General features: G+C 42.4%; 1 protein-coding gene across 1 annotated transcript in view; it reads right to left on the minus strand.

The window, feature by feature from the left end:
* The window catches only part of CTNNBL1 (catenin beta like 1), a 167,673-nt gene that overhangs the window by 11,687 nt on the left and 133,774 nt on the right, over positions 1-22,212 (minus strand). The window contains exons 12-13 of the mRNA XM_036418465.1: positions 13,146-13,243; positions 10,862-10,942 (exon numbers count right to left, since the gene is read on the minus strand). Coding sequence (XP_036274358.1) covers positions 10,862-10,942; positions 13,146-13,243 — 179 coding nt within the window. The remainder of the gene's footprint in view (positions 1-10,861; positions 10,943-13,145; positions 13,244-22,212) is intronic.

The raw sequence follows: 22,212 nt of genomic DNA on the forward strand, positions 1-22,212 counted from the left end.
CTCCTCGCCTTTGTTCGTAATGTTGGTGTTCTCCCCCAGTCTCTTCTCATAATAGAAAGCCTAAAATGTGATATTCCTTACAAAACTTTTTCTGAGATCTTTGAAATATTTTCAAAGATTTTCAACTTAAATGTGATTTCAAATCCTTAAAATTCCCAAGCCTGGGATTGGTACCTCTGTTACGGCACCTCCCAGGGCCTGCCTTGTGACAGCTGTTCACAGGTGCCTCTTTCCCGTGCCGGCTCCTTGGAAACACGAGTTGTGTTTCACTCACACCCATGCTCCAGAAAGCACCTTGTATGGCACTTTTTACACAATGGCCTCTTGGAAAGCCTCTGCTAAGCAGGGCTGACAGCAGAGGCTCAGCGCTATTTAATGAGCTGTGCTGCTGACTCTGTGGATGGGAGAAGGGGAAGCGTCAGGAAACTGTGAGGATGTGGCTTTGAGGGCTCGCTGGTGGGTGGATGAAATGCTGGCCAGAGAAGTGAGACATGACGGGAGCAGACTACACTGTGTAGGAGAAATGTCATGAGCAAGAACATGCAAAACACCTGTATGATGGACACATGGTGTAAAGCATTGAGAGGCAGGCAGGGGCCACAAGAACAGTCTATGTGAGAAGTAGAACAGATGGGGAAGAGGAGAGGAGAAGGGAGGGGAGGGAAGGGGAGGAGAATAAAGGGGAGAAAAAAGAAGGGGAGAAGAAGTGGAAGGGAGGAGAGATGAAATCCTTAGAGGTGTGCAAACATGGGAACTTGGAGTGGAACACATTCATTCACCTACCTGAGAAAGATATCCTGAACACCTCACTATGGCCCAGGCATTATTTTCCATTGATTACTGCACACTGGGCACTGTATGAGGCAGCCTGAATAATAACCATGGCTCCCACTGCCTATCTGCCGGGAGGAGTAGCTCATGTTTACTGGGGACTTATCAAGTGTCAGGCTAGTGATCAGTGCTTCTCATATATTTTCTCCTTTTCTTCTCACTCTGGGAGGTAAGGGTTATTACATTCATTTTAGATGGGGAAACTGACTCAAGCAGAGCAACCGCCTCAACGCTAATACGTGGTAGACCTGGGATTCCAACTGGAGTCTGTGCTCTTTTCTCACTACCATGTTTGTGCAGGTACAGACGTCAGAGCTGTCTAGAGAACAAAGGAAATGCTAAGTAAGAGGGGTAGAAAGGCTTAAGAATGGAGTTCAGTGAAATTAAGTTTTTCCAATTAGGTCAGAAATGCCCCTGGTGAGTTTTCCTTTTTCACACTCTTTCCCACAATCTGATCTCCTTTTAACCAGGTGGGTACATACTGTACCTTCCAGTTTCTCTAAATACTGTCACCTAGACAGGATGGGCTCAAGAGAGCAATGTCAAGCTCCATTTTTCCTTTCTTCAGAACTTCAACTCTGACAACGCTCAAGTCGATATTCTACTTTTAGACACAGGGACACATGATTTGAAAGTGAAATTTTAAAATGTAGATCTGAGATACAACTATAGCTCATCCCAAGAAAGGCATCAATGCTGCGCTGAACACGCACAAGATGAAGCAGAGATTGGTTTCTAAGACGAAGTTTCGGCCCTGACAGTTTTAGAAGCATCATAGAAACCAACACACGGAGAAGGTGGCTGCTGTCAGGATAGCACCTTATCTAGCCTGTTACAGCTCTGTGCCATGGAATATTTACTGTTCAGGGGAAGTGTGCACTCTGTGTTTAAAGGGAACTAGCCAAAGAAGCAGGATTATTATGTATCATTCTGATGGGAAATAAGAAAGTTTTGGTACAGCCTGTTTTTATTTTTTTTAGGTTTTAACTGACTTTTAGAGAGAGAGGAAGGGAGAGGGAGAGAAACATCAACGTGAGAAATATCCACTGGCTGCCTCTTGCATGGTCCCTACCTAGGGTAGAGCCTGAAACCTGGGAACCTGCCTTGACTGGGACTCGAACCAGCAACCTTTCAGTGCATGGGATGACACCCAACCAACTGAGCCACACCATCAGGCTTGGTACAATTCTTTTAGGAACATCTTCTCAAGTTCTGGTCGTTTTAAAAAGGAGTGGGATGGCATGTCACCTTTATTATCCACTTCTTTCTTATTATGTGTGGATAGGGTCAACTTATAACTTGATTAATAAATTTTTGGCCTCTTTTCTGGGTTTCTAATACACTAGATAACAAATTGATCTTGGGATAAGGACTTGACATGGCTCGCTGGATCTCTGAGTGTGAGAAAGTGGAACTAGACACCTGAAAAAACTCCTCAAGATATCTGAGATTCCAAAATGGCTGTCAGTACAGATCAAATCATGACCTTCTAGCCAGGACTGTCTTTGGAGAAATAGTATTAAAGTAATATAAAAGTTCTAGGAACTAAAAAATAAATCATCACAAACTTCTCTACACCCCATTACTTCCCTTATGAAAGGCTGCAGAAGAACGAAAGGATTCTGCTCCAGAACACTCTGATGGTTATGCACTAGGAATGCACAAGTGGGCTTGCTTCACTGGTGGCAGGGAGGAACTCCCCCATAGCGCTGGAATTATTGGGATAAACGCTCACAAATGACTCAACCTGTTTCTGCTCAATTGGCTGAAGCAGTGACAGGCAGCCCGGACCCATTGGTTGTCCAGTTCCATGTCCACTGACTATAAAATGGAAACAGGGGCAGCTACCCAAGTGGAAGGCTTTGCTGGTTACAGATTACTGCAATAATGCAATTTGAACTGAATGCGTAAAATTTATCAATTTGTCCTGCAGACTCTTCTAAACAGGAGTATTTTTTCTGTGTTGAATATAGCTAGACTCTACATAGTGAAATATTTTTGATTATGAGGCTAGTTATAGAAAAAACAAAAATTAGGGTTAAAAATAGGAGTCAAAGAATAATGTTGAAAATCCAGGACCCTCTATCTTTCTTAATACCCACAGGTAGAACAGAGTATCAGGCAAATAGGATCAGATCCCAGCTCTAATGCTAACTTACTAGTGTCCACGGTAAAGTCATTCAACTTTTCTTGGCCTCAGCTTCTTTGTTTGGAAATAAGAAACCTGATCTGGATCAGGACAGAGAAATAGGGTTCACTCTGAAGGTCATCTCTAATCTACTGTAATGGTTGTAGAGTACTACACTGGAAAAGGGCGGTAAAGCTGAGCTGGAGTTCAGTGGGGAGGAGTGATGAAATCGATTAGCAATGTCTGCACCGACAGCAGGATGGGGCGTGGTAATGAGCTTCACCTTTGTCTTCCCCAATCTGGTGCTCTTGAAAGTTCCTTTAGCTTTGATAACCTGTGACAAATCCAGGTCTGAAGCATTTCCATAACCAAATGAAATGGATTTCTGCCTATATACATGTATACTGATAGTCAGAAGCTGTTGACTGACAGGGTTCCCAGATCTGTGGAAGTACAGCTATGAGAAGTGCCTCCAGTAGGAGACAAGAACTGTCACCTCAACAGGACATGATAGTCAGCACAATTAGCTCATCTTTTTGTCAATAAATTAAACTTCCCTGCAAGAAAGAGACAACCTCTGAATCTGCTGTTACATCACACAGGCAATTTAAAAACAATGTGGGCATGTAAATCAGCTCTTGAAATGCAAATATGATTAATGGAGAGTAAATAGAAATTCCAAAATTCCAGTACCTCCTTAAGTATTGTAAACATGTCTTACTTTAAAATTTCAGAGTGAAAATTTATATATACGCTGAATTGTATATGAAATAATACAGAAGGGTTAAGATTTAAAGGAACTCTTCCACAAATTAATTCACTCAACTCTCACCTTTGAGAAGAGTGAAGGTGACTGTCTTTGTGAAGCAATGACAACTCAACATGCACGTACAGCATCCTCTACTTTTCAAAGCAGCGTATCTGCATTAACCTTACTTGCCGAGTATGCCCTGTGTTGGGTATGTACAGCAAATATCATTTTCAGATTTCACAGACGGAAAAATTGAGACAGGTGTTAAATGACTGTCACTGAGTTTTGGTTAGAGATTTGAGTGGAACACGATTTCTAGTCCAAGACCTTTTTCTATTAGTCCTTTCACTCTGGCAAGAGATGGGCAGCAAAAATGGAATAATACCAATAGCAAAATTTCCTGAATCTTTACTGTGTGCCCAGCACTGTGCTAAGCACTTCTGTGGATCTCTCATTTTTCCTCAAACCCTAAAAGGTAAGAACTATGACTATTGGAGCTTTTCAAACGGGAAACTGAGGCTTTATTAAAGACAGGACATTTCACAAAGCTCATGGTTTGAGTAAGTGTTGGGAGATGAGATAAAAACCCACACTATTTTGGCTCTAAGCTTGTGATCCTATCCACAGTTCTTTGTTTTATAGACCTCCTTCAGTATTATCTTACCAGCAAATGGATGGGATTTTTTTCTTTACGCCACATCTGGGGACTACTCAAATGAACAGCATTAATGTAAGGTCATCTACCTTCTTAGCCTGTCTTTTCCTTATTAAAGCTAAGAAATTATTTTAAAAAGGGAGGGGAGGGGGGAATCTGTAGCTAGACCAACAAATTCCACGTGCAATTTTGAAGAGTTAAAAAAAAAAAAAAAAAGAGATACTCTGAAAGATTTTGTTCATTCTAAAAGAGAGGAGTAGAATAAAAACTTAGATGGTTATTAAGTGAATGGCACATTAAGTAGAACAGATTGCAATTCGCAGTAGCATAAGCCTGTTTGGGGGCTGCTAAAATAAACAGATTCATCTCCAAAGATACACAAGGAGGTGGTATGTGTGGCATCAAGGTGCCATTACTACAGGGTTGTGTGCGCTTTCCCCTCCCCCAGCTACATCCTCACTTTAAATGTTAATCTGTCTTTGGGAGCAGTATCAAATCCCCACCTTTCCACGCTTCTCTCTCTCTCAGCAGGCAAGTCACAGGCCTCCGAAGGAGCATGTGGATGCCATTTCTAATCTGCCCCTGTCAGGCGGCAGAGCTGCCCCCGGCTGATGGAAGGAGACAGTCATAAAAGCAGCTGCTATGAAGCCAACAGGAATCCCTCTCACCTTAGTAAGAGGGGACATGACTCAGAATCCCAACAGGGGTCACAGTTACTGTCTGCAGCCGAGCAGATACGCCTACCATTTAGAAAAGGCCAATTTCTTTTTTTCTTCCAAAGCAAGAGAAAATTTAAACCATGGAAGAGACATGTAAGTAGAGATGAGGGAGGCACAAACACCAGCAAAACAAATTCTCCCCTCCAAGAGCTTCTAAAATAGGGCAGACTGTTATAGAGAATGATCCTAGAGACTGCAGGTCATTTTCCACCGGGGCATTCAAGGCTGGAGAAAGAGTAGAAGGGATTTATTTATTGACTATTTTTGGAGAACACGGAGCTAACTGACAGCAGCTCTCATCAGAATCTGAGGACCTCAGGCCAGAGCTTTGTTGCCAAAGGAGAGACTGACTACATGTTAGGGTGGCCTCAACACATGACCATGCGCCGGGTTTTTACAAACACCTGCATTAATCTTCAAAATAACATTCTCAAATAAAGTTATCATGAAAACTAGGGCAAACACAGGATGATACATTTCCAAAAAGAACAGAGCTCGTGTGTGGCAGAACTGGGATTAACCCAGGGCTCATGTCCCTTCCATGTTATCATAATGCCTCCATCACAGGTGTGTCTTCAATTTCTAAGTTTACTAAAAAGCAAATGAAGAAACAACTACCCAGACTTCTCATACATATAAACCAGCCTTGAAAGAACCAGGGCTTCCATGAGTCTGTAGGGGAGAGACTAGGAATCCCACTAAAGAGGACAGAAAGGATGAAAACAGCAAAACAGTGCTGAGACCACAGTACAAGGTAAGTGGCAAAGGCATCCAACCTCCCATCTATAGGAAGGATGACTGTGACTGAGAAAGGGAGAGGCAGGGGCAGGGAGGCAGGAGAGAGAGGGCGAATGGGACCTGTGGCGGAATCTGTGGGTGTCTGGAGAGGGAAGCAGGAGGAAAAGCACCGTGTCACCCCTCCCCCACCGTCCCTGGCCTCTCCTAGCTGTAAGCTGTGTTCTGGCAAACTCATGGCCTGAGAAGTCTGGGAAGAACTGGTTTAAAGAACAGCGGAGAGGAACTCTCAGCAGGATCCTCTTTTTGTAAGCTTGCCCCAGAGCTTCCAGAGTGGTTAGCAGAAGAATCAATGGCAGCCTCACACTTCCACTGTCGGCACGCTCACCACCTAGTGCTTCAGGATCACCTACCCCACACTTACGTTTCCTGTGCGTTCCCTGTTTTTTTGTACAAATGTCTGAGTTTCAAATGCTAAGGAAATAGTCAAAGTTTGTTTCAGACATTAAGTCCTGTGGATACTATTTCATTACATGGAATCCATCTTTCTCTTTCCAGGATGAAGCCTGGAATAATTTAACTGTGGCAAAATTAGCATGCAATTTGTAAGTCATTATGCTGCAAAGTATGTGGTAAGAACACTTTATTGAATAAACCTGCTGAGAATAATTTTCCCAGGAACTAAAAAAGGGAACACCCTCTCTCCAAGGCTTTGCTCCCTCTTTTAAAATGCCTGCCTATATAATTATGTCTTTCTCCTGACAACCAGAAGCCAGGCCTCTCTGCACATTTAACCAACAGGAGCCAGAAGGAGCCAAAGAGTCAGGATATCGTCCTTGGTATTTCCCGTTGTACGGGGATTCCGGTGAAATCTGCTGAGACAAGCATCCTAGATATTTACAGATCACAGAGAACTGCTGCTCACTCATGTCTTTTAAAAGTTCAAGTCATCAATTAAAAAAAAAAATTATTAAAAAAATAAAAAGCCCTGGCCAGTGTGGCTCAGGTGGTTGGGCATAATTCCATGCGCCAAAAGGTTACCGGCTCAATTCCCAGCCAAGGCGCATGCTTGGGGTTGCGTCTCGATCCCATTAGGGGATGTGCAGGAGGCAGGTGATATTTCTCTCTCAGATCAATGATTCTCCCTCTCTCTCCATCTCCTTTCTTCCCTCTAAAAATGAATTAAAAAAAAATCTTTAAAAGTTCAGGTCAAATATTATTAACTAGGTACCCCAAGAGTATGTACGTTAGGGGACTAGCTATTAATTATGAGGAATATTAATCATACTCTCTTAACCGTGATTGTTGGCATTAAAGAAAGCACCTTTTAACCTGGCTGGGAGTTGTAAGCCTAGGACCTGGGGACAGGGGTGCTACTTTCTTATGGAGATCATGGAAAGCCTCTCTGAGGAGGTGACAGTTAGGCTGAGACTTGATAGCTGGAGGAAGCACCAGCAGGAGCAGAGCCAGGGCAGAAGGGAGAGCAAATGCAAAGGCTCCAAGGCAGGAATGCACTGCACGGTGGCAGGAGAAGGAAGAAGTAGGGAGAGCTCAGATCAAGCACAATCTCACAGTACCCGGGAAGAAAATATGTGTGTATGTGGAGGGGGTGGTGGTGCAAATGGTCCTTAGTAAGAAAATGAAAGTTCTCTGGCCACCCCTCCATGCAGGGCCCTTTCATGTGTGTTATATCTATGCTACTAATCCCTACATATGTAATTCCTTAAAGCACACAGGTTGGGACATATGACTTAAAATCAAAACAGCAGTAAGGAAGGAAAGAAGGCTGGGGCAGTTAGGCTATTTGTCCACAGGCGCAGAACCAGACTAAGCCTGGCTCTAAAGGCTAGCAAACTCCCTTCTGACACCTTCTGCTCCTGGAACTTAACTTAGCACTTGCCCCCAAACTTAACTTGCCCTTCCCAGTGCCCCTCCTTGGCTCCTGTTTTCTCTAGATTGAAATGCCCTAATGTCTCTACCTTTTAAGGTTCAGCTCGAATCCTGCCTCCTTCTTCACAAACTGCTAAGGGTGACTCTACGTGCAGGCGACTTCTCCCTGCTCCCTAGCCCTCAGCACCATTCCTGGGGTCCATTCTTTTATTGGCACTTTCAACCCTCCCCCCCACTCTCCCCGCCAGTGCCAAGCCCAGGACCTGACACAAAGCAGTTGCTTAAGAAACATCTGCCAAATGACTGGATTCTCTCCAGTGAATCTTGGTCAACAGCAAACCAGGAACACTTGCCCTGTACCCATGGAAGTCTGAAGTTTACAGGGAACATGATGGCTCTGAGACACTAAACATGTCAATACCCAATTCCCATAATCTAAGATTTGTTGTTGTTGTTGTTGACTTGGCAAAATATGTGAGATATTTATTACTAATCTGTCAATGTCATCAAATACCTGAGAAATAAGCATTCAATATAAGCCAACGAATATTTGCCCAGTTCCCAATGGGTGTAAGACGCCCACGTTTAATGGAGGTGGGATGGAGTGAGGCGATCCATTGTGTATGACTTAAGAGAGAAGAGTGCATGGAGGAGAGGTGGAAATGAGGTCGTTTTGTTCTAAGTCACTTTACACCGTGAGGCGGCTTCATCTGCCAGGATGGAGCCCGAGAGCTGGCAGGAAGCGCTGCTCACAAATGCATCCCTCGCCCCCGCCCGCCCGTCTCTCTGAGCAACACGGAGGTTGCTGAGTGCTAATGGCCTCGGAATGTTTGCCTTGCCCAGCAAAACGGCCTTGGCATCCAGGAGACAGATGTTTGTCAGGGAATGGCAGGGGCCTGGTGCCAGTGGCACACACATGCTCCGTGAGTGCTGGGGAGAGTGGCTGCAGAGATTACTCTCCGTCAGTGCGCATCAATTTCACACCATCCTCAGTGCTGATAATAGATAATCTTGTGGGAAGCAGGCCAAGTTTCCTAACAGCTACAGGCAAGCTGCAACCTGACAGCCAAAGGCTTACCTGGTCCCCTGAAAAAAAAGCAAAAGCCTCTTTCGGTTTCCTTTCAAACGAAGCATCTGATGGTACGAGAGCTCTGGTCTGCTAGAGCGACTCCTCTGGGAACCTGGCAAGGAGGATGCTCTCAGGAAAGGACTGCCAGGCTTCCTTAAAGTTACACAAGAATTCTAAAGGAAGCTGGGAAAATCCTGCACAGCAGCAGCTTTCAGTTACTGAGCTTAGTTTCATAACAATACTGAAAGGCAGATGTTATTTCGATTATACAGATGAGAAAACCAGAGAGGTCAACACATTTGTCTAGGGTCTCAGAGCTAGGAAGTGGCAGAGCAGAAATTCACATCTACTCGGCTGCTGCTCCTCTCCGCAGAAGGCTGCTTTGTCACCAATCAACAGCTCTTAGTGCTCTTTATCTGTTCCATTTTTAAAAAATAGCAGTTACCAGAGATGTTCACCTGAACCTGAGGGAAAACACTAAGCTGCAGGGATCTTATAAATTGCCTTTGCTGATGCCGTATTATGGGAAGGAACGGGGCTACATGAGGCTCGGTGACAAGGAAAGGGTAGGCAGTGGTTTAGAGGTGGTGGGGCCCGCACTAAACGTCTAGGTCTCCTGGCTCCCAGGTGCTCCTCTGCCACCCCTGAAAAGTCTCCGTCAGCAGATAACATGGGGGAGTCCCCCGGACCTGCTGTTCCAGCTATTTCTTTACAAAAGTCTAGGGAAATTTCAACTCGTTTCTAATTATCATTCAGACAAAGAGAAAGAATGTATTACTCCATCACTTTAATGATCACTAAGTGTCCATCATGTACAAGTTACTGCAAAGGGACTAAATGATGGAAAAGGAGCACTTCATCAAAGAACAAAGAGGGGGTGGGCGTGTGCAATGAAAGGACTGTGTGTGGGACATGCTGGAGCCTGAAGTCCGGCCTCAGAATTTACAGCCTTTGCCTTTTCTCTTATAGCAGCATCGCTGCATAAAAGAATCAAGTCCCAGCCAATCAATCCAAACGTCTGAGGACCCACTAGGCCTAGGGAGCATGGGAAAATCACAGTTGCCTGTCTACTGGTATTCATACATGAAGGTGTTTCTCGTGAAAGGGGAGGCAAAGAGAAAAAGGCACAGACAGTCTTTGCCAGCCCTGGTCTCTCAACCTGGCCCGCAGCACAGCTGAACTGCCCAGCATAGAGGGAGGTGGCGCTGAAACGGCTCCTCCACCAGGGAGATTCAAACGCCAAGTGGACCATTAAGGCGAGAAGTAAAAGAGAATGGAGCAATATAGCAAATCAAGATCACAAGGAAGATGAGGGCTATTTCAGACTTTGAAAAAAAACACAAACAAACAAGAAAAGGATCATTATGCAAAGTGACCAAAGACTAAGGAATGTCTTGTAGGGAGAAAATATAAACTGAACATTAAAACCTGCTATGAAAACCTGCCCTCATTACGGAGCCAGATGAGAAAGCTACAGAGGCCAGAGGTAGCAGAGAACAAAATGGAAGCAGGTAAGTAACACAGGAGGTAGGATAACACCATAGTAAGCAAAGCCCCACAGGGAAAAAGACTAGCAGGTTTCATTTCCCTCAGCACCATCAGCGTAAGAAAATTAGGGTCAGTTGTATAGAACGGGTGTGGGTTTTGCTGAAACACACGTGAGCTTCCCTTTTTTAGTCTCCAGCTTTTCATCTCTGGATCCGACTACCTCGCAGTCTCCTTTCAGCTCTTACACCCTGTGATCACCTTCCTTTAATGCTTCCCTACGACTACAGACACCAGGAAGTGTGTGCATCAGCACCCGCTGCCAGTGTGGTGTGAGTCCAGCAGTGTACTTGGGTTGACTTTCTAAGAGAAGCTCTTGTCAAGGGTATTAGAACGATCCCCAGACCTGGCTCAGTCCCAAACAGCCTTCCTCCTGAAGCGCTTTCACTCCTTTCAGAGGAGCTCCACTCCTGCAAGATGACATAGGAAGGCAGACGGCGCCTTGGCCCTTCCTGTCCTGTGGGTAAATATAAGGTGCGCAGGGGACCCAAACGGAGTGCAAGCCAGCAGCTGGCGAAAGACAGGCAGGGATACGTACATGCTTTTCCCCTTCAATCTTCTTGTCAGCCACCTGCATTGCATCCAGATATTTAAAATGCAACTCCATCAGTCTGTCAACCTGAAAGAGATATTCCACAGGCATGAGTGGGAAGGAAAGAGAATGCCAAAGCAAAAGGAAGGCGGAGCTCTGCTTCATCTCTGTCGCTCCCCATAAAGGAGATCCCCTCTTCCACTCTGACAAGGGAGGTCAGCTTTGCTTATGGACACATCAGGAATGGATTAAAGAGCTGCACCGAACAAAGCAACACAGTCCCATTCCCCCAAGAACACGATGCATCCCCAGCCTTTTGAGGACTCCACTGAGTTCAAGTTGTTAAAAACAAATAAATAAAACTTCAAACCCCTTCGTGCAAAGGGAAGGAGCTTGAAGTTACATACTTGATATTCACTTAAAACTTTATAGAAAAAATTTTCCCCTGAACTGAAACCTTTCATGTTCAGATTCTGCCCCAGAGCTGATCATTTTTTAAAAAGGTCTGAGTAAAATTTCTTTAGTTGCTTTTGAGTCAGTAAAGAGTGCTAGAAAAACTCATTCCGCTACTTAAAAAGAGCCTGACTTTTGCTCAGCAACAATTCAAAAATCAGTTTTAAACTTAACAAAAGTCATGCTTCAAACATGGCCTGAGGAACACTCAGTGGGTCTGAAAAAGGGAGCTTTCCCCTAAGACTTCTGAAAGATTGAAGGAATGCCATGAAGCCAGCCTAGATTTCAAACCCATCTTTTTACTAGGTTGGCAACCCTGGTGTTTACCCAGGAGCTGTTAATGGTTAATAGCTGAAGTTGCTTCAACATGCAACAGAGAGTCCAGGAAGACTGTGCCCAAACCCTCTCTGGAAAACAATGATGGATCTAAGATCTTACATATATTTTTATGTCTATTATTTCCTTAGGCCTTACAAAAATCTGACAAGGTAGGCAGAGAAGACAGATTACAACCCTAATTTCAAAGGTGAGGAAACTGAAGCACAGACATTAAATGTCAGCAAGGTGACATGATTGCTAAGATGTTCTGTGCTCTGACCTGATGCCTTTTCACCATGCTACACGGCTAGTGAGAGGGGAAAAAAATGGTTAGTGTTAGGCTCAAAGAGACAGTCTTAAAATCTCTCCAAAGTGGAGGGGAAAGGTAGCCTTACCTTGGACATAGGAAAGAAAATTACTGTAAGTTAAAAAGGGGTTTTTGCCTGGCTGGTGTGGCTCAGAGGTTGAGCACTGACTCATGAACCAGGAGAGCACGGTTCGATTCCCCATCAGGGCACATGTCTGGGTTATAGGTTTGATCCTAATAGGGGTGTGCAGGAGGCAGGCAATTAATGATTCTCATCATTGATGTTTCTATCTTTCTCGCCCTCTCCCTTCCTCTTTCTGAAATCCATTAAAAAAAAAATTAAAAAAGAAAAAAGGGGAGGCTTTGGTCCTTAATTTTTACTCATCTGGAATTACCTACTTATGTCTAGTATGATAAAAGAGAGGTAGCCTGGATTCGAATCTCAGTTCTGCTTTTTAACTGGGTGATCTTGGATAAGTCACGTAATGTCTCTAAGTATCAATTTCCTTATCTGCAAATGTGAATAATAATGTATTATCCAATCCTAGTAGTCACTCACTAAATAATAGTTATTACTCTTAAAACTCGTATGGTTTGGCATGCTAGATAACTATAAAATATTTATCTAATCTCATTTACACGGTCAGTCCCCTATTCCATAGCCCATCTAGAATAGGCTCTACCATTTCTTTTAGCATCATCTTCATTTTCATTACCACCACCTACTAAGACTTCATTTGATCTTCATCTCATTGACTCTTCCAGATGTGTATCAATGTTTTCATTTTAAAGCCAAGGAAAATGAGGCTCAGAGTAGCACATGTCTCAAAAGTGGAAAAACCAGGCTCAAATCCATACATCTGAATCTAAGGTGCATGCTCTCAGTCATTCTGCTATGATGTCTCTCCCCACACTTCCCACCCCTAATCCTATTATAATCTACTCTCGTGGGGTCTAAAACCCCCCTTAAAGTGCTAACTGATACTACCCAATGGTGTCACTACTCCCAGGGAAATGTATTGTATTGATATTTGGAGATGAAAGGAAGAATAACCAGACAAACCTTTCTCATCCAAAGCAATGGGGCCCAGATGCTGGAGAAGATATTTTAGGGCGGGAACAATCAACCTAGCACCCTTCAGACTGCATCAGGTAAGAGCCCTTCTATCAACAGCGGTCTGGCCCCATTCTTGCAGTCCAACAAGCACCCACCTTCTCACTGTCATTTTCAGTGAATTTATTCAGCAGCCGGGTTCGCTGTTGCCCTCTCAGGTTCCGCAGGAGGGAAGCCAGGATCGAACAGACATGCTCTGGGTTGGGAAGGAGGAAAGAAAAAATGCTGTGGTCAGAGCAATAATTATTACCTCCTCAAGCTTGGTCTGGTTCGTAGGAAGCCTTCCCTGACTGCTGCTATTGATTAATAAGACAAGAACCTAAATTGTGTCATTGGAAACTGAACTGATCATCACGTACTGCCTAGAAATGTATTCAAAAGGGATGATACTTTCAAGGCCAACTTGAACAAATGAATCAAAACTAAGTTAGAATCTCTATTTGGCCTGGAATTAATTGATTTTTATTGTCCACAACAGAACTTCAAACTAATCCCCCCTTTACAGAAATAACTTGTAGACAGAGTATGAATACTGGCCATGAGATGAGCATATAATGACTAAATAAGACATGCTTATCATATTCTCAAATTACTTATCACTTTCCGAAGTAAATAAATATCCCAGAATCAAATAAGAAATATGATAGGGCCCCAGTGCAACCACTTACATTCTGGTGCAGCTAAAACCCCCACTTCAGGTTTAAAGCAGCTGGACAGCAAGTACTTCAAAAACGGTAATAACGCTTTTTGAGTTCACATAACCCCTGAGCTTTATTATGAGATACTATTCTTCTACCCCTGGGAAGAAGAGGATAATTGAAGGGTATACTAAGGCTTCAGCTGGAATTTTTTAAAATCAAGAATAATGACCTTGGAAAGGAAATGGCAAAAGTCTACTCATGGAAAAATGGCCAAGTTTATTTTGAAATAAAATGCACCTGGTGTGGACAATACTATAGATATTCTATTTGATAAGTGACTGAAGGGCATCTTCAGATGCCCAAGTGACCTTGGGTTTTCTCAAAAATCAACTGACTGTTAACTAAAGACACAAGTACAAGCATTCTTACTGTAGCATAGATAACATTTTGTATTTGTTTTATTTCCTCACTTGTATCAGAAGCATTCCCCACCTCTTCATTTCCCTATTGTCTTAATGCTGGAGTTATTTAGTCCTTAGACTATCTTCTACCCACACTCACTTCCATGGGGATCTCATTTAGTCCCATGGTTTTAAAAACCATTTACATGCTGACAACTCCCAAATTCGTTTCTATAATTCAGTCCTATTCTCTGGATGCAGACTCATACATCCAACTGCCTGTCTGCTCTGTCTGTTTGGTTGTCCAAGATCCTTTAAACTGAACATATCCCAAACCAAGCTGTCGATCTTCCTCCTCAAACTCGTTCCCGTGGTCTTTCCCATCTAGTCGATGGCAGCCAGGTTCTCCAGCCAGAAACAGTAAAGATACTATTTTTTTTTTTTTAAATATATCTTATTGATGTTTTTGTTTTTTTTTACAGAGAGGAAGGGAGAGAGACAGAGAGCTAGAAACATCGATGAGAGAGAAACATCAACCAGCTGCCTCTTGCACACCCCCTACCAGGGATGTGCCCGCAACCAACGTACATGCCCTTGACCGGAATCGAACCAGGGACCTTTCAGTCCGCAGACCGACGCTCTACCCACTGAGCCAAACCGGCTTCGGCTGAGAAACAGTAAAGATATTCTTAATTCTCTTGTCACATGAACCACACAGGAAACTTTGTCAGCTTTACCTTCAAATTATATCCAGAATCCCATCTATTCTTACTAAGGCCCTACAGTCACTACTCTGGTCCACACCACCGTCATGTCAAGCTTGGAATATTTAACAGCCTATTTGTGGGTCTCTCTGTTTCCACTCTCGCCCTCTTTGGCCCAATCTCCATAGAGGAGTCAGAATGATCCTTTTTAACGTAAAGTTGAATCCTAGCATTCTTCTGCTTAAATACTTTCCAATGGCTCCTCCTCTCGCTCCGCCTAAATGCTGTTTCTAACGCCAGGCATGCTCTCTGAGCCTCTGCACTTGCCATTTCCTCTGCCTGAAATGCTCCTCACCAGATTATCTGCACGGCCCAATCTTCAAGTCTACTTTTACTCAATTGTCATCTCCTCAACGAGGCTTTCCTTTGACTACCCTATTTAAAAATGCCCAACATTATCCATTCCCAAGTCTTATTTCTTCTCTTTTTCTTTAGCATGTATTATCTTCTAAAATACTATGTTTAGTTATTTATTTTGTTCACTGTCTCTCTTCAATTAGAATATAAGTTCCACAAAAGCAGGGATGTTAGTCTGTTTCAGTTATTGCTATATCCGAGGTCCTAAAACAATGCCTGGCACATAGTAGGTACTTTGAAAAATACTTGCTATTATACATGAACTCTCTCGATAAAAGTTTTTGGTGGTAGGGGTGGGAGGTGGGGGGGGGGGGGAGTGAACAGAACCAACCAACCATTCTTGAATTCTGGATATCTGTCAAATGCCTTCAAAGAGCTTTCACCCTTTTGCATATTTTTTTGCATTTGAAATTGGTGGAGCTACCATTTTCCATAAAACGAGAGGCCCCGTGCAAGAAATTCGTGCATGGGTGTGGTCCCCAGGCCTGGCCAGCAATCAAAGCACAGGCGTCTGGTATGAAAGGGCAGGTCCCAGCTGACCTCTGGGCCCTGGGCAGCACCTGGGCCCCTGTGTGCCCCCCTCCACCTGAGTCAGGTGCCTGAGTCCCTAAGCAGAGATGTGATGAACGCGGCCAGATGCCCCAGGCCTGGTCCAACAATGCTGCACAGAAGTTGGGCGGGCAGCATGCTTTCCCCTGTAGGCTGTGGCCTGGCTCACTGGGAAGACCCTGTGTGGGTGTGGAGCAGGGGACTTACCTAGCATGTGAGCCCTGGCCTGCTGGGGGAGGTTAGCAGGGGGAGTGAGAGCGACACTCCACATTCTCACTGCACCTCCATCACTGTCACCCTGTCACCCTGCTCCTAGGTAGCCTGCGAAAGGTCACAGAGCGTCATCAATGCCCCTTGGTGGTCAGCACACGTCATAGCCAGTGGTCAAACGACCACTCAAGGGGACAATTTGCATATTAGGCTTTTATTGGATAGCTCTAATCAGTAGATTCAATTTTTAAGTATAAAGTTTTTCTTAAAATATATCTTCATAAGACCCAATATCTCTCAACTTTTGTGTAAATCTGGGATTGAGGTGGTGTAATCTCCATCTTGAACAAAAGGAAGGGAGCAGCAAAGGGGGCAAGGTAGAGTGGACAGAACAGGCCCTGTTTTCACAGGAAGGTAAACAACATTATGAACCTAGGGTAAGATCAGTGAACCAAGACAACTCAATAGAGGCGAAAAAGTAAGATAAGAAAGGGAGGCCTTGGAGATACCTATCAGGGAAAGTCCTCTGACCTCGGTATGCCAAGGAGAGAAGACTAGAGGAAAAAGGAGTGGGGGATACATCAGTTCTGCAATTTGGGGCCAAGCCAAGTTAGATATGGCTCTGATCTCTTGAGCTGGTGAACGGACACATGACAGGCCATAATAAATGCAGTGAATTCTAACAAGCTCAGTGCTGAAACTTTGAAATTAGCATGACAACTGGTAACAATTTCCATGAATATACAGGACCATTTGATAAACATAGAGGAAAAAAGTTCTCATAGATTATCTGGGCCAAGTCTCTCACTGTATAGGTAAAAATATTGAGGCCCACAGAGAAGAGACTTGTCTGCACAGCTAATTGGAGAAAGAGGTAGAACTAGAACTTCAGATTACTCAGTCAATCATTTATTAACTACTTTTTTCTGTGCCAGGCAAGCACTCAGTGCTCAGGGCCCCGGAACAAACAACACAGTATCCTTATCCTTAAGGTATTCTTTATTTAGTGGGGTAAACAAAATGATACCTAGTAATTACAGTGCAGTGTGACAAGTTCCTTCCGTGAGGTGGGCATAGGAGACTTGAGGAGCACAGAATAGGGATACCTGACCTAGGAGGATTCCCACTGGAGGTGACAAATAAGCAAAACCCAGCCATAGCCAACAGCTAGGCAAAGAGGAGAGAGCATTCCAGACAGAAGAACAATATATGCAAAGGCAAGTGTGGATGGAGTGTCACATACAAGGGGCTGAGTGGGGAGGGGAGGGAAAGGCAGTAAGGTGGGCAAAGGCCAAATCATGAAGAAAAGTGACAATAATCCACTGACAAATTTTAAGCTGTAGAGAGACAAGATTCCGAGTTTATACCAATCCTGGCAGCTATACTACTATAGTATTCCTTTTAGAGATCAGGATCAGGAAAATGTTTTCTTCCTGATGAATTTTTTGTGCTTCTTATCAGGGTTCCCTTTTTGCCGTGGCTATTAGAAAACTCAACCACAGGAAGCAATTTCTTGATGACCTCTATAATCTCTACCAATGCATTTTAAAATAAAAGCAATGGTAAAACCAAACTATACAAAAGTTATAAAATAGACTCAACAAATACTTATTGAGCATCTACTAATATATTTCTTTTCCCATACTCCTCTCACTACCCTATTCCTCTCTCCCAAGAAAAACAACCTATGAAAGTATACTGTGTACATTTTCAGAGAAGAAAGTTATAATATATATATATATATATTTTCTCCATATATTCTGTACTATATCTTTCCATATCAGCACACACTTTTTAAAAAAAATTCCACTGAATATAATTCCACTGAATCTTGTCATAATTTAATTTGTGCCTCAATCTTTGGCATTTTAGATGGTTTCCAGTTTTTGGTTTTATTGTTTTTGCTATTAGAAACAATGCTGCAATAAATATTCAAGTACACAATTTTGGCAACTTTTGCATGTATATTCTTAGGGTAAACCCCTACCAGCGGAATTGGTGAGTCAAAAGATACTGATATACAGAATGTTAAAAGACACTAATACTTCTACTTTCCCTGTCTTTCCAAAAGGGTGTATCAATGATGTTTCCACTCCACATACAGAACAGAAAGAAAAGAAGTATGGAAGAGTGTGTGTGTGTGTGTGTGTGTGTGTGTGTGTGTGTGTGTTTTCCCATATCCTCATTCAGATTGAACATTATTCAACTTAGAAATTATGACAACAGGGTGGGTGAAAAACAGGATCTTCTTTTGATTAGCATGTTTTTGTTCTTGCCATGAATATGGTTAAGCACCTTTTCTGATGTTTACTGACCATTTGTAATGCTTTCTGTGTGAATTGCCTGGCCTTATCTTTTGCCAATTTATATTTCTATGAGCCCCTTATAAATTAAGAATATTACCCTTTTGTCATATATATTGCAAATATTTTCTCTTTTGACAAATTCTTATTCAAAGCTAAGATTTAGTAACACCATATTGTTTTGCTATAAGCTGCTTCAAATTCTTATTTGAAAGTAAGTAGGGCACAGTAATAACTGTCACCATTTTTATTGTGTATCTATGACGGTAGGCTTATTTGAGTCCGTATACAATTTTCCCATTGTTTCCCAATCCTCACTACTCAGCAAGAGAAAGGTACTATTCTCATCTCTATTCTATTAATGTAGAGTCCAAAGCTGAGAGAAGTTTTTAAGTTATGTAAGTCATGTCCTTGAATATGTGTATGAGCTTAGACTTGAACCCAAGTTGTCTGACTCTGAACTGTAAGCTTTTCATACTATATTACATGCTTCCTACATATAAAAGGTAATCATCAAAGCTTTTAAAGGAAAAGAGACCAGAAACTAAACTATGCAAAGACTGAAAACCTGCTTCATGCAGGTTTGTGTCCAAAAGATAGGCACTATGTAAATTTAAAAAATATTAAATAGTTTAATGAAAAGAAAATGAAGCAAAGGCCATAAGGAGTAGGATGTCAATAACAACCTCCCTCTCTCTTCTACTAAATTATTCTTTCCAGAAGCAATTTCTACCAGAGTCCAAATAAAGAAGAGACTTTGGATTTTAGGCAGTTCCACAAATACGGAACTTCTCAATCATTTTCTCTTTTAATCTTGCTGATTAAGAAGGATGAAAAAGAGCTGGAAAGAGAATGTTTTTTATATACCTCAGTCAGGGAGTGGGGCACAGAGAAGGGATCGGAACTGTAATTCTCAAAAGGAAAATGTAATATAAAGAATCCGTTTTAGGGGGCCACTAGATCATGTTATAATAGCATGTATTTCCATAGCTTATCCCAGCCTGGAGCAGGAGATACCTTAATCAATTGCAGTGGTATTCTAAGAGCAAAGGTCATTTACCTATTTGTTTGGGATTTTAAGTAAAGTACAGCTTGTCAATTCCAGGAGCCCTGAAGCTGCCTATGTTCCTTCCATTTGTCTCTCTGGGTGTTAGGGGTGGCTATCCATCACCAGTGCCTGCCTGATAGGAAAACACTTCAGCCACCCCAAGTTTTATACACACACACACACACACACACACACACACACACACAGTTTCATTAGCCACTAATAAATGTAACTTCCCTAGGAACAGATTTCAGCCCAAGGTGGTATCAATTTTTCAAACACCAAAAAGATGGGGAGAGCTGCTGGCATAGAGAGCAGGAGAGATAACAGGTTTATCTGCTGGCCAACACTGCTCAGCTACTCTGTCATTTCGATAGGATAAAACGGAGGTGAAGGATAGCTGTGGAGTAGTCAACACAGACCAGGTAAACATAGTGGATCCACTGCAGAGAACAACCTCTCCGGCAGGGCCCAGGAAGAGTAGAACACGAATACACACCACCACCACCACCCCCCCCAGCCCCCCACCGATCCACACCCCCTTCAGAGAGGGAAGGCCAAGAAAACCTACATTTTCAAGTCACTAGGTACAGAGGTAGAGGCCTTGGTAGAGTATTAGAGAGGAAGTCCTGAAATTGTGCCAGTGTGAACCCCTGCCTGCTGGGTGCCCTGCTCAGTAGTCAAACAACTGGCTGCCTCGGACACTGATTAGTGAAATTGCCTTAAGAGAGGTGGCTCTGGACCACTCTTCCCCCAATTCAAATCTCTTCAGGGCCTCTAAAGGGTAATTAGCAATGGGTTAGACCACTGGTTATATGCTAAAAGGTTGATTCTCTAGGGTCAGTTAAGAGTTCTGTTATTTCAGAGCAGGGAGGAGAACTAGAAATCTTAGAATTCAACGTCTCCAGAGTTCTGAGTATAGAAACAATAGTCCTGATAAAGGATGTTATTTTCTTTGGGTCAAAAGTAACTTTGTGGGCCACTGGAATCTAGATCTACTGACAGACCCTTTTGAGAATCTGATGGATGCTATGCCTGCTATCTCTTCCAAAATATATATATACTAATGTAACATTTCCACGAAGTTTTATAGAATGTTCCATTTGGGGGAAGGCTCCTTGGTTAGGAATCCATGACCTGTATACCCAAATCGGAGGTCTTTTCAGAGTAGCACAACTAGACTGGCAGTCACTCCAATCAGTCTCTGTGTGTATTTATTATTATTATTATTATTATTATTATTATTATGAATAGGATGGATTAGAATTTCCCATCACATTCTTTAAAAAAGTATGGCCCAACTCATATACTTGTTGTCTACAAGAGACCCATCTCAGAACAAAGGACTCACATAGACTAATAGTGAAGAGATGGAAAAATTTTTTTCAGGCAAATGGAAATGGGGAAGGGGGGGGAGGGGAGAAGAAAAAAGCCGAGGTAGCAATACTGACAATATAAACCTGAAAGTAAAGGCCATAAAAAGTGATAAGGAGGGCCACTTAACTAGTACTATAGGGAGCAATTCAACATATATGCATCCAATACAGGAGCACCCAAATACATAAAAACACTTCTGGAAGATATCAAGGGAGAGATTGAGAGCAACACAATCATAGTAGAGGACTTTAATACCTCGTTGACACCACTGGACAAATCCTCTAAACAAAAAATCAGCTAAGAGAAACAGCAATCCTAAATGACTCACTAGATCAGATGGAATTAATTGACATCTTCAGAACATTTACCCCAAAGCTAAAGAATGTACATTCTTCTCAGTGCACATGGGACATTTTCAAAGACAGACCACATATTGGGACACAAAGACTCTTCAGATTCAAGACAACAGAAATCATATCAAGCATCTTCTCAGATCACAATGGCATAAAATTAGAAATCAACTACAATAAAAACAATAAAAAAATTAAATACTTGGAGGCTAAATTGGATGCGATTAAACAATGATTGGATTACCAAAGAAGAATTAAAAAGCTATCTATAAACAAATGGCAATGAAAACACAACAATCCAAAATCTATGGGACACAGTGAAAGCAGTCCTGAGAGAAAAGTTCATAGCTCTACAGTTCTACCTAAAAAACAAAACAAAACAAAACAAAAACATAAGAAAAAATGGTAAAAAATTATGTAACCCTACAACTTAAAGAATTAGAGCAATAGAAAAAGCCCAGAGGAAGCAGAAGACAGGAATTAATAAAGATCAGAGCAGAAATAAATGACACACACACACACACACACACACACACTACAAAAGATCAATAAAACCAAGAGGTGGTACTTTGAAAAGGTAAACAAGATTGACAAACCTATAGCCAGGCTCATCAAGAACAAAGAGAGAGGACCTAAATAAACAAAATCAGAAATGGAAGAGGTGAAGTTACAACTGACCACACAGACATAGAAAGGATTGTAAAATAATACTATGGACAACTCCACTCCAACAAACCCGACAACCTAGAAGAAATAGACATATTCTTAGAAAAATACAAACTTCCAAAACACAATCAAAAAGAATAAAAAACCTGAATAGACCAATCACTACTGATGAAGTTGAAGTAGTAATAAGAAAAACTTCTAGCAAACAAAAGCCCTACTTTGGATGGTTTCACAGACGAGTCTTCAAAAAACATTCAAAAAAGAATTAAAATCTATCCTCCTCAGTCTATTCCAAAAAGTTTAAGAGGAAGGAACACTCCCAAGTTCTTTCTATGAAGTCAGCATTACCCTAATCCCAAAACCAAATAAAGAGACCATAAGAAAGAGAACTATAGGATATCTCTGATGAATATCAATCCTAAAATCCTCAACAAAATTCTAGCAAATTGGATCCAGGATTACATTAGAAAGATCATACACATGACCAAGTGGGATTTAT

This window comes from Pipistrellus kuhlii, unplaced genomic scaffold (assembly GCF_014108245.1).
Source record: "Pipistrellus kuhlii isolate mPipKuh1 unplaced genomic scaffold, mPipKuh1.p scaffold_m20_p_6, whole genome shotgun sequence".
Classification (NCBI taxonomy): Eukaryota; Metazoa; Chordata; class Mammalia; order Chiroptera; family Vespertilionidae; genus Pipistrellus; species Pipistrellus kuhlii.